We start from the raw sequence: 11,983 nt of genomic DNA, 5'->3' as shown, positions 1-11,983 counted from the left end.
TGTAAAAGTGGGAGGAGAGTAGTCTGAATTGGGTTCTGGAGACTTGCTCCACCTCATACATCGAACTCATCCGCCAGCCGCGAGTCGTTCCAAGTCAGATGTGCGTCACATCCACCAGGGAACGCTGGGAAAGAGCGCCCTCTAGCTTCTCCTGCAACGACCGCACAGTGACCAGTGCTTTCTGTTGGCTCGCTCACCCGCATCAGGTGACGCCCTGCGAGGGCGGCGATTGGCTCTTGTCTCAGACCTTCCCCGAGGTGATTGGTGGAGTGACGAGCACTCTGCACGTGACCTCTACAATGAGCTTCCTCCCACCGAAGTAACACTGTCGCCCCAAATGATTATATCAAACGGAAAAATAGCAACGATTTTGGGCAACGGTGCCGTTTGTTTAAATACGGTATAGTTTAGTGATCATTCTCTTTGTATAATCCTATTTTCATATAGGCCTATGTGTGTCTTGGTATTTACGTATATCTGGTTATTCAAAATAACATCCTGAAAAACACTGAAGCCGTGGATTTTACAATGCATGCTGGGAATTATGGGCGTGTCGCCAAGTATTTTTAAATGGACTGGAACTGACTAATCTACGCAAAAAAAAAAATCAAAGGTGGTCAGATACGGGGTCTATTTAAATACGTCCAGAGAACAACACTGTCAAAGAGGCATCTATGTACAGTGTACTGTGCAGTGCGGTATTTAATGAATGCTATCTGGCAAGCATCCGTCACTATTGGGAATCCCACTCGTGTTCACGTCAGGACACGCCCTGCTGTAACACGATTGGTTCATGCATCGCAGGAAGGACAGGCCACGCTAACAGCGAGATGACCGTTCACATTGAATCATATTGCAGCGGCGAGTATCCTGAAGCCAATCGTATATGAACAAGGCGTGTCCTGCCGAGAGCACGAGTGGGCTTTCCAATTACCCGTCACGGAAACAGAAAAGGTGGTGGCTTCTGCATTTCCCACAATGCCTTTCTGCTCTGAGCCCTACGTTTTAATACGTCTCTTCAAAAATTGTCGATGTAATTTTTTGTCAATGAAAGTCGCATTTAAGCCTAGGTTGTCCCCCCCCCGTTAATGTTTAGCTCCAACAAACCATGTTGTTTTAATTGAGACCGTGATTAAAACCATCTTTCCTCTCCTTTCTATTTATAAAGTACGCAACACGTACTTTCATACGGGCATTCAGAAGGCTTGCACTCTGAGCTACACACAGGGAACACAGTTTCTCTCGACTTGCTCAGGGGAAAGTCCCCGGACACGCAGCAGAAAGTGCGCCGCGTAAAGCGGTTGTCGGCTTGATTGGCTACTCGAAGCTGAGATGTTCGCACAGAACTGAGCTTGCCACCGTCGAGCCGTCCTTGTCACCAACAACAGTAATGCAAGTGTGCTGCTATGCATTGACAGAACGGGGCTTAATCTCCGAATGCACATTTTTTTCCTTTCACTGCAATATATATCAAGGATGCGTAGATTAGCGCTCGAAGATTTGTTTAAAACGTTCTTGGAGACGCTAAAAATACAAACAAAAAGTGGAAAGTGTATGTTTATTTTTAAATGAAAAATCTGAATTAATTCTCATTTTAAGATTTTTAATTATTTATAATCAATTTAATTGTAATTTATTATACACGTAGATTTTTAAAAAAAGGTTAATAATAATATAAGATAATGTATACGTCATAATTATCACTTGACCGACAAAGAAACAACAATAACAAAAACACAACCCAGTGCTTGCTCATGTGGGGTTCAGTTAGTCTTTCATATGTGAGCACTGTGGTCTTTGACCTGCTCCGTGTAAAGTACTGACACTTCTGTTGTTATTTGCCACGATATAAATCAAATTGGGTGGCACGGTGGGTGACTGGCTAGAGGGTCTCCCTCACAGTTCTGAGGACTGGGGTTCAATTCCCGGCCCCACCTGTGTTGAGTTTGCATGTTCTCTGCGTGCCTACGTGGGCCACACTGCCTTCACTGAAGTCAGGCCGCGTACGACAACGCCATCAGTGACAGTACCGCATCAGTAATAATAATAAACATAAACTAAATAAATAATAATCAGTAACAATCGAAAGCCTAGTGAGTGGTGACTGTCCCACCCATGTTTCATACCAATTAAATGAATATAGTATGTCACACCGTTTAGAAATAAAGTCAATAAATATTACAGGACGCCTAGATAATGCTCTGTGGGCCTTATCTAAGAATTTCAGATTAAAGAAATAAATTTGACCTGTGTGTTCCACTTTGCTGGATTTGCCCACCACTAGTACTATATGTCCTGTAAAAGCTTAGTTGTTTTATATTCTGTACTACAGCAGCAAACAAACTGAGGTTGACATATTTAGCAAATAGACATGCCTCAAACATAATTGTATATTCCCCAAAAATATTTAGTGTATGTAACAGCCTATAAATAGACCGTCTCCAGTTACAGGCTTTTGTCTTGAGCCAACAGGTTCAGCCACATCACTACTCCCATTCTATTGTACTTGCACTGGCTGCCTGTTCATTTTAGGATTCAGTACAAAATTTTAACAAGCTAATAGAGCCCTCAACAGTCTAGCTCCTCCGATACGGACTTGATGAAATTGGTATCATTTTATTAATATAATGTTTACAAAAGCTGACAAAACAATGCTATGATACTGTTGTGTTCCAATGTGCACATGCAGATCCCCTCTAGCTTCTCCTGCTACGACCGCACAGTGACCAGTGTTCTGTTGGTTGGCTCACCTGCATCAGGTGACGCGCTGCGACGGCGGCGATTGGCTCTTGTCTCAGACCTTCCCCGATGTGGTTGGTGGAGTGACGAGCACTGCACGTGACCTCTACAATGACCTTCCTCCCACGGAAGTACCACAGTCGGTAGTGTTATTCTATACAATATATTTTAATGATCATTCTCTTTCGCGTAAAATTGTATTTTCTTGCATGTGTCTCTTGTGACGTCCATGTGTCTTGTTACGTAAACCGAAATGCTCAAACACTGTGGAGCTTTAATGTTACGATGCATGCTAGGAAATGAACACATGTATTACAGTATGATTCATTAGTCTTCTGTCCCATGAGTTAAAAGCTATAAATACAATGTATAGTAGTCAAATATTCTCAACTTAATAAATAGATAACTATGGAACTGGCTGACAAAAAAGTACGTAGGCCTATATGAGATAGACAGCCATGGTCCTCATAGAATGCATACTTAAGTTTGTATTTATTTACAAAGGCTCTCAGTCTCTCAATTAGCCGACATAGTAGTAATATAAATGATAAAAAAAGTGTGTCCATTTTTCCTGAGTTATCGCACATATGACTTCGTGACCTGAGTGAAAAAAATATGCCTCTCCATGTTGTCACCACAAGAAGAAGCTCTGGTCCAGCAGAATCTTCCCTACCCCCACGCAAACCCACACGCGCGCGCGCGCGCGCACCCACACCCACACACACACACACCCACCCACACACACACACACACACACACACACACGGATCAGACTGTGCCTGGATTAGCCAACAGTGCACAAATGGATTAAAGCGTCACATGTTGACCCCCTATAAACTGTGTCTGCTGATAACCCAGTTCCACCCACCCAAACCACTCTCCACCCCCAACATCCCTCGCCCTTCGTCTGCGCTCGGGCATCATTTAGCAGGGGTGGGCGCAGGCTACCTCGGCATCACAAGGTGGAGCGCTGGGGGCGAGGGCGGAGACGCAGACAGGATCAGGGTCAGATGGAGTCCAGTTAGCTAGGGTGAGGTGCAGTGAGTGTGTGCGCGCGCGCGTACATGAGGGAACGAGAACACTTAAGGGAGGAGGGAGAGAGAGAGCGCAGTGAGGAGAGCGTACATGCCTGAGTGCGTGCGTGTGCGTGTGTGTGTGTGAGAGAAAGCGAGAGAGGAAAGCCAGACAGGAGGAGGAGGAAGAGAACGCAAAGGTAAGAAGGAAAGAAGGGGCTGCAATATAACGAGTGGACCCACACTAAGGCCAAATAATGGCCGAGCCGGAGCTGAAATTACGGAGCAGCCGGGAAAGCGTTACCAAGGACAAGATGGGGGGTAGGTACACTACATTACACCACAATACAATACACACTGCTACACATGGCGGAGGGCTAATACTCTCTGTGGGCTGATGCAATGTTGCAAGTCAAAAGTGACGCCTCAGGGAGGCATGTTAGCAATCACAGGTGAATCCTGTGTATAAAAATGTGCGCTTCATTTTCTTTTAACTGAACTCTCTTCCTCCTCCAAGCTCTTTTTAACACACAGAGAGGAAAGGATAAGATTATTTACTGTAAATACCAGCATGTTTCCTCAATCTGTAAATATGTACAGAAAAGCTGGAAAGTTTAGAATCCTTTGCGTGTTGCATTCAGTTGGATCAAGCCCACTCCAGTTTGTTCACACGCTCACGTTAAAAGAGGATTTAAAGTACAACAAACTGTTTGCAAAGTGTAAAGGTCCTCATTATATTTCTGTTCAGTAAATGTATGAATGCATGACATTGGACATGAAACATATTACACCAAGCACACAACATTAGGGACACGCCACAGTGAGATTGTGTAAATTTTGCAGGGAGTAAGTCCTGTTACAAGGCGCATAGCGTGGTTAGTAAAATTCTCACCAAAAAGGCCCATACCAAAACACAATTTGTATATAGAACTACAGTAGTATATTTTCAACTCTATCACTGCTCTGCATTAAATATAAAACTCAAACTAGAAAGAAAGGAAACAGTCCAATCTGTCCCCTGCCCTTGCAGTTGAACCTGTGAACTCTTTGGTACCGTCTTCCAATCTTGTTTTACAGACCCAGACCAAGATGACCAGATTGCTGAGAAAGTTCCTCCGTCTGCCCCCTTGAGCCCGTCCGACTCGCCACCTGGTAAAGGGCAGAAGATCGAACTCAAGCGCAGCATCACACTCTTCAACGGCGTGAGCATAATCATAGGCACCATCATCGGCTCGGGCATCTTCGTTACGCCGACGGGCGTGGTGAAAGAAACGGGCTCGGCCGGACTCTCCTTGATCATCTGGTCCGTCTGCGGGGTGATCTCCACCATGGGGGCGCTCTGCTACGCCGAGCTGGGCACCACCATCACTAAGTCCGGTGGCGACTACACGTACATACTGGAGGTGTATGGCGAGCTGGCCGCCTTCCTCAAGCTCTGGGTGGAGATGCTCATCATCCGGCCGTCGTCGCAGTACGTGGTGTCGCTGGTGTTTGCCACGTACCTCCTCAAGCCCATCTACCCCAACTGTGCTGTGCCTGACAGTGCCGCCAAGCTCATCGCCTGTCTGTGCCTCAGTGAGTATCCTCTAGAACAGGCGTGTCAAACTCATTTTTTTTGTCGCGGGCCACATCGTAGTTATGATTTTTCTTGGAGGGCCGTTATGGCTGTGAACCCATATAAATGTATGATCGCCTCCTATTATTACATATACACAAATTGATGGATAACTACTTTTGAAATCAGAAGCCAGTAAAAACTGTTTGTTCAACTACTAATAAATAATTTTAGAAAGAGGATCGGTAACAAACAAAATACTTGCAATATCTCAATAATTTTAAAGGTGCAGACAATTTGCAATTTTGGTATTTATGCAAGAAATATGAAGTGGATGCACATGATTTGGTTTTGCGGGCCACATAAAATGGTGGCGGGCCGAATGTGGCTCCCGGACCACCAGTTTGACACCTGTGCTCTCGAAGCACAGGGGGGGCATCAAGAGCGCTCACACTGGGTACTTATGCAGAAGTATGGATACTTGTGTAAAAAACCAAAAACAAAGACTGGTAAAACCAGAAATGCTTATTGAACTGCACACAGAATAGTTCATTTTTCATTAATTTAGTGCTTGTGCTAAGAACAAAAAACAAATTACGCTACATGTTGAATTTTAAGAAGTCACTACATTGGTTTGACTTGTATGCTATCAAAATGTGTTCCCATAGTTTTGCTAATGTTGTGAAATGAGTAAAAAAAAAAAAGCTAATGATAATGACTGAAAAAATACACCTTACTCGTGTTTTTCAGATTAGACACAACACAGTAGCCAATGACATCGAGGGGCATTTGGAGGCACAAGGCAAACCCAGTCAAGGGGCCCTCCACATCAGTTTTCTGACAGTTTAAATTACTATTTACAGCCACTTTCCTCTGTTCAGTGAATAATATTTATCACCAAAAAATAAAAATATTAAAATTTTAATTAATTAATTTAAAAATTAATTATCAACAAGTGTGAATATGAGATTGATAAAACCCTCAAAATTCTTCCTGAGAGGAACAAGTGAATCATCTCACTGCTTTGAATTGGTAAGAATATTCATCAACATTTAATACACTTTTCCATTTCAACCACTTTCATACTCATGTCACTGTGAAAAAGGTTGAAACCTTTTTTAGTTTTGATAAGAACTTTTTGCTTTCCTCTCATCTCCAAAAGAAAAAGTGGAAAAGACCACTTCACTCTGACAACCATGCCAACAAGTTTATTTTTGCTGTCATCTTTGGTAACCAAATCTGCACATGCCCAGTAAAATGGAGCAGTCCATTTTATAAAAGGGGAAGGGGAGCACTGAAATGATCGTGATTCATGAAGCATTTTGTGGTGTTATTAAGATAATAAATTAATCAGACTACAACCATAACAACTACTTTAAAGTAAGGAAAGATGTATAGATCAGTTTTCATAATGTTTGGGGGCCCTTGGAAATTTTGGGGCCCCAAACAATTGCCTGTGTTTGCCTAATGGTTAGTGACAACATCAAACAATTCTGGCATAAATAAGCACATGGGTGGGGAATATCTTGTTTCTCAAAATCTGTGCCCATCGTCAATGTTCCCTGGTCCACCTTCCTCCCCTTCGCTGCTGTCCCACTTTTTTCTGCCTTATAAGACCAAAGATCTCAATCATTTACGATCTCAAGCGCAATTGACTTTTATTCAGGGGTGGGTAGAGTCGCCAAATATTGTACTCAAGTAAGAGTACTGTTACTTGAGAATAATATGACTCAAGTAAAAGTAAAAAGTAGCCCTCCAAGTAATTACTTGAGTAAGAGTAAGAAAGTACTCAGTGAAAAAACTACTCAAGTACTGAGTAACTAGTGAGTAACTTTTGATCTATTTTTTAAATCAAGTGCATGAACGTCAAATAAAATAAAAATAACAAAATAAAATATGAAAGTGCTAATTCAGGTATTGCTGAACAATATCACTTAATCTAAAACAATCTTTATTAAAAAATTGTCTTATATTATATTGTTTCCACTTGTTAAACAGCACAATAGCTCACGAGGCAGATAACAAAAACAGGAACAAGGCTGCTGAGGATATAATAAGTATGTACACCCCTGTTCAAATGCCAGGTTTTTAAGTTGTAAAATAATTTTGACCAAGATAAATCATTATAAAAGTTTTTCGACCATTAATGTGACCTAGAATATGTACAACTCAACTGATTTATTTTTGTATCTTTTTGAGACGGGAGGTAAACATAAACAACTGAAATAAACTCGAATGTGATTGACTTGGACTTTACGTTTAACTTGCTACCTTCTTGGCCAGGTCACCATTGCAAAATAAATATTCTGTTTTAAATGGCCTGCTACCTGGTTAAATAAAGTTTAAATAAAATAAATAAAAATAAATCTGGTTGCACAAGGATCCACTCCCTCTTATAACTTGCGTGTGGCTGTGGTCAGAAGGAACAGATCACTTTCAAACACATGCTCAATGGAAGTCCACACACACCTGCCACCATTTCAATTTTTAAGTGGAAAAAAACCCCAAGTGCATAGGGCCTTACAGAGACATTATTTGCCTTATCCACTAAAGTGACTGAATGAAGAAGCAGTTTGGTGACCAGACTTATTGATAGTGTGTGTGTGAGAGAGAAAGGGAGAGAGAGAGAGAGAGAGAGAGAAAGACAGAGAGTGAGAGAGAGAGAGAGAGAACAAGATGCATGTTTTATAGTTACTTGTTACCATAAAATAGGGCTAATGTTTCCATATGCACAGCCCAAACAATAGCATAAACATCTGGAACTTACTGCAAGGTGTTTTATGAAGTTAGAAGTGGGCTGAAATGTCCAAGTTTGGGCAGTGACAAAACTACACTGCACTTTAAAGCTGTTGTTTTTCGTAGCCGATAATGTTCACTTTGATTGGCCCGCGAAGCCCAATAGGAGACTTTTTGTGTGGACATGTGACTTTCTTGTCGTTATCAGAAAAATAAATACTCAAATACATTACAGATGCCTAAAAATCTAAGTAACTACTAGGTATTTGCATTTCAGAGAAGACATCTGTAGCACAGGTGAGTGAGCCTTCAGTTTCTCATTGCGTCTCTCCACCTTGCAGCTGCCCTGACCTTTGTCAACTGTATCAGCGTGAGAGCTGCCACTAAGGTCCAAGACTTGTTCACGGTGTCCAAACTGCTCGCGCTGATCATAATCATTCTCTTTGGCTTCATACAGATCTTCACAGGTGAGTCCCAGAACAACAATTGGCCTTATTTGCATGTACAGTGGAGAAAATGTTTTCATATTTGAAGTAGAGGTGTGCAATATAACGGTATATCGTCTATATCGTGTGAGTTGTCCTTTAGTGTGAATGAGAACATGAAGTCTTGTTTGTCTATATGTCCTGGGTGTTCTCCACCTCTTTCCCAGTGTCAGCTGGGATAGACTTCAGCTCACCAGCGACCCTAATGAGGACAAGCGCGATAGAAAGGAAGGGCATCCAGCATAAAAACTTTGCAAACAAATCATGCGGGTGACTCGCTGTGGCGACCCGAGACAGGGAAAAGCTGAAAGTCACTTCTTCTGGTCATGCAGACTACGAAAGAAAGTTAACCACTGTTAAAAAACAACAACAAAACATGTACTTATCCCTAATTTACTCCCTGGCAAGTGGTAGAAGTTTCTGGTGTACATTCTGATACATATTCAAACATACATACTGGTACGTATTCATTCATATTCACTCAAATTTGCACCTTTGGACAAGTAAGACTCTTCAATGTACCTAACATGCATGTCTTTGTAATGTAGGAGGAACCCAGAGTACTTGGACAGGCAATTGACTACTCATTTGTATTGCTTCTATTGTAAAAATGTTTTGTTACTGTTGAGTCTGATACTGCGGCACGGTGACCCGACTGTTTAGAGCGTCAGCCTCACAGTTCTGAGGACCGGGATTCAATCCCCGGCCCTGCCTGTGTGGAGTTTGCATGTTCTCCCCGTACCTGCGTGGGTTTTCTCCGGGCACTCCGGTTTCCTCCCACATCCCAAAAACATGGATTCATTGGAGACTCTAAATTGCCCGTAGGTGTGAATGTGAGTGCGAATGGTTGTTTGTTTGTATGTGCCCTGCGATTGGCTGGCAACCAGTTCAGGGTGTACCCCGCCTCCTGCCTGATGATAGCTGGGATAGGCTCCAGCAGGCCTGCGACCCTAGTGAGGAGAAGCGGCTCAGAAAATGGATGGATGGATGGAGTCTGATACTTTATAACATCAACAGCGAGGGCTCGTTCTTTTCTCTCTAATGATGCAAAAACTGTTGACTATCACGAGTGAATCAGAATCAGAATCATCTTTATTTGCCAAGTATGTCCAAAACACACAAGGAATTTGTCTCCGGTAGTTGGAGCCGCTCTAGTACAACAGACAGTCAATTTACAGAACACTTTGGAGACATAAAGACATTGACAAAAAACAATTGTGCAAAAAGATGCAGAGTCCTCTAGCACTTAGAGCAGTTCGAATGGCTAATATCGCAATAGTCCGGTGCAATGACCATTGTGCAAAGGGCACTGAGACTTCAAGGAGTGAATGCGGTTTAAAGTGACGAGTAGTGCGATAATCTGGGACAATGGTTGTGCAAATGTTACAGATACTCCTCAATCAGTGTGCAAATGGAGCAGATGCTACTCTGGCATGAGTGGCCAGTATATGCAAATAGTGCAGCACGGCGAGACAACTACAGTGAGTGCACGAGTAATACATCATTGGCCCCACAGAAATGTGACAACGAACTCAAGTCAAAAAATTGCCAGCTTGTTGTAATGGAATTATAGGTTAGGTGTTTAAGAAGTTGATTGCAAGAGGGAAGAAGCTGTTGGAATGTCTACTAGTTCTAGTTTGCGTTGATCGGTAGCGCCTACCTGAGGGAAGGAGCTGGAAGAGCTGGTGACCGGGGTGGGGAGGGTCAGAGAGGATTTTGTATGCCCTTGTCTTAGTTCTGGCAGCGTGCAAGTCCTCAAGGGTGGGTAGGGGGGTACCGACAATCCTTTCAGCAGTTTTGATTGTCCGTTGCAGTCGGAGTTTGTCCTTTTTTGTAGCAGCACCAAACCAGACTGTGATGGAAGAACACAGTACTGATTCAATGACTGCTGTGTAGAACTGCCTCAACAGCTCCGGTGGCAGGCCGTGCTTTCTCAGAAGCCGCAGGAAGTACATCCTCTGCTGGGCCTTTTTGAGGGCGGAGTTGATGTTGGTCGCCCACTTCAGGTCCTGGGAGATTGTAATTCCCAGGAACTTGAAGGTCTCGACGGTTGACACAAGGCAGCTGGACAACGTGAGGGGCAGCTGTGGCGAAGGATGCCTCCTGAAGTCCACAATCATCTCTAGAGTCTTGAGCGTGTTCAGCTCCAGGTTGTGTCGGCCGCACCACAGCTCCAGCCGCTCCGCTTCCTGTCGATATGCAGACTCGTCACCGTCCTTGATGAGGCCGATGACAGTGGTGTCATCTGCAAACTTCAGGAGTTTGACAGTCTGGTTCGCTGAGGTGCAGTCGTTTGTGTAGAGAGAGAAGAGCAGAGGAGAGAGCGGCGCCCCAGTGCTGATGCTGCGTGTGGATGAGGTGGCCTCCCCCAGCCTGACCTGCTGTGTCCTGCCCGTCAGAAAGCTGTAAATCCACTGGCAGATGGCAGGTGAGACGCTGAGCTGGAGAAGCTTGGATGAAAGGAGTTCAGGGATGATGGTGTTGAACGCTGAGCTGAAGTCCACGAACAGGATCCTCGCGTAGGTCCCTGCACTGTCGAGGTGTTCTAGGATGAAGTGCAGTCCCATGTTGACTGCATCATCCGCAGATCTGTTCGCTTGGTAGGCAAACTGCAGGGGGTCCAGCAGGGGACCTGTGACACTCTTGAGGTCGTCCAGCACAAGACGTTCAAAGGACTTCATGACCACAGATGTCAAAGCGACAGGCCTGTAGTCATTCAGACCCGAGATTGCAGGTTTCTTGGGGACTGGGATGATGGTGGAGTGTTTGAAACAGGATGGAACTTCGCACAGTTCCAGAGATCTGTTGAAGATCTGAGTGAAGACTGGAGCGAGCTGGTCCGCGCAGACTTTGAGGCAGGATGGGGACACGTGGTCCGGGCCTGCCGCTTTGTTAATCTTTTGTTGTTTGAAGATGCGTCTCACATCCTGTTCATGGATGGTTAGCGCAGAGGTCAGAGGTGTGATTGTGGTCGCGAGTGCGGCCGGGTTGGTGTGTGGTGTGAAACTGTCCTTTTCAAATCTGCAGTAGAAGGTATTCAAGTCGTTGGCTAGTGTGCTATTGTTCTCAGCTTGGGGGGATCGTCGCTTGTAATTAGTCAGTGATTGGAATGCATGCCAGACTGATTTAGAGTCGTTTGCGCTAAACTGTTTTTCCAACTTTGCTGTATAGATCCTCTTTGCAATGTTAATTTCTTTGGTCAGCTGGTTTCTAGCTCGATTATACAGGGCCCTGTCCCCGCTCTGATATACATCCTCCTTAGCTTGGTGAAGTTGCTTAAGTTTAGCAGTGAACCACGGCTTATTGTTGTTGAATGTGCGAAATGATTTTGTTGGTACACAGACCTCTTCACAGAAACTGATATAGGATGTGACAGTGTCCGTATATTCATCCAGGCTGCCAGCTGAATTTTCAAAGACACTCCAGTCTGTGCAGTCTAAACAGCTTTGAAGTTC

At 43.9% G+C, this 11,983-nt stretch overlaps 1 protein-coding gene across 1 annotated transcript in view; it reads left to right on the top strand.

The window, feature by feature from the left end:
* The first annotated feature begins 3,609 nt into the window (after positions 1–3,609).
* Positions 3,610–11,983, top strand: part of LOC133482594 (large neutral amino acids transporter small subunit 1-like) — a 28,409-nt gene continuing 20,035 nt past the window's right edge. Inside the window, exons 1-3 of the mRNA XM_061782875.1 lie at positions 3,610–4,073; positions 4,830–5,327; positions 8,385–8,510. Coding sequence (XP_061638859.1) covers positions 4,010–4,073; positions 4,830–5,327; positions 8,385–8,510 — 688 coding nt within the window. The 5' untranslated portion in view covers positions 3,610–4,009. The remainder of the gene's footprint in view (positions 4,074–4,829; positions 5,328–8,384; positions 8,511–11,983) is intronic.

The sequence above is a fragment of the Phyllopteryx taeniolatus genome, chromosome 1 (genome assembly GCF_024500385.1).
Source record: "Phyllopteryx taeniolatus isolate TA_2022b chromosome 1, UOR_Ptae_1.2, whole genome shotgun sequence".
Lineage (NCBI taxonomy): Eukaryota > Metazoa > Chordata > Actinopteri > Syngnathiformes > Syngnathidae > Phyllopteryx > Phyllopteryx taeniolatus.
The sequence above is the reverse complement of the archived record's forward strand: the minus strand, read 5'-3'. Positions and strand labels throughout refer to the sequence as shown.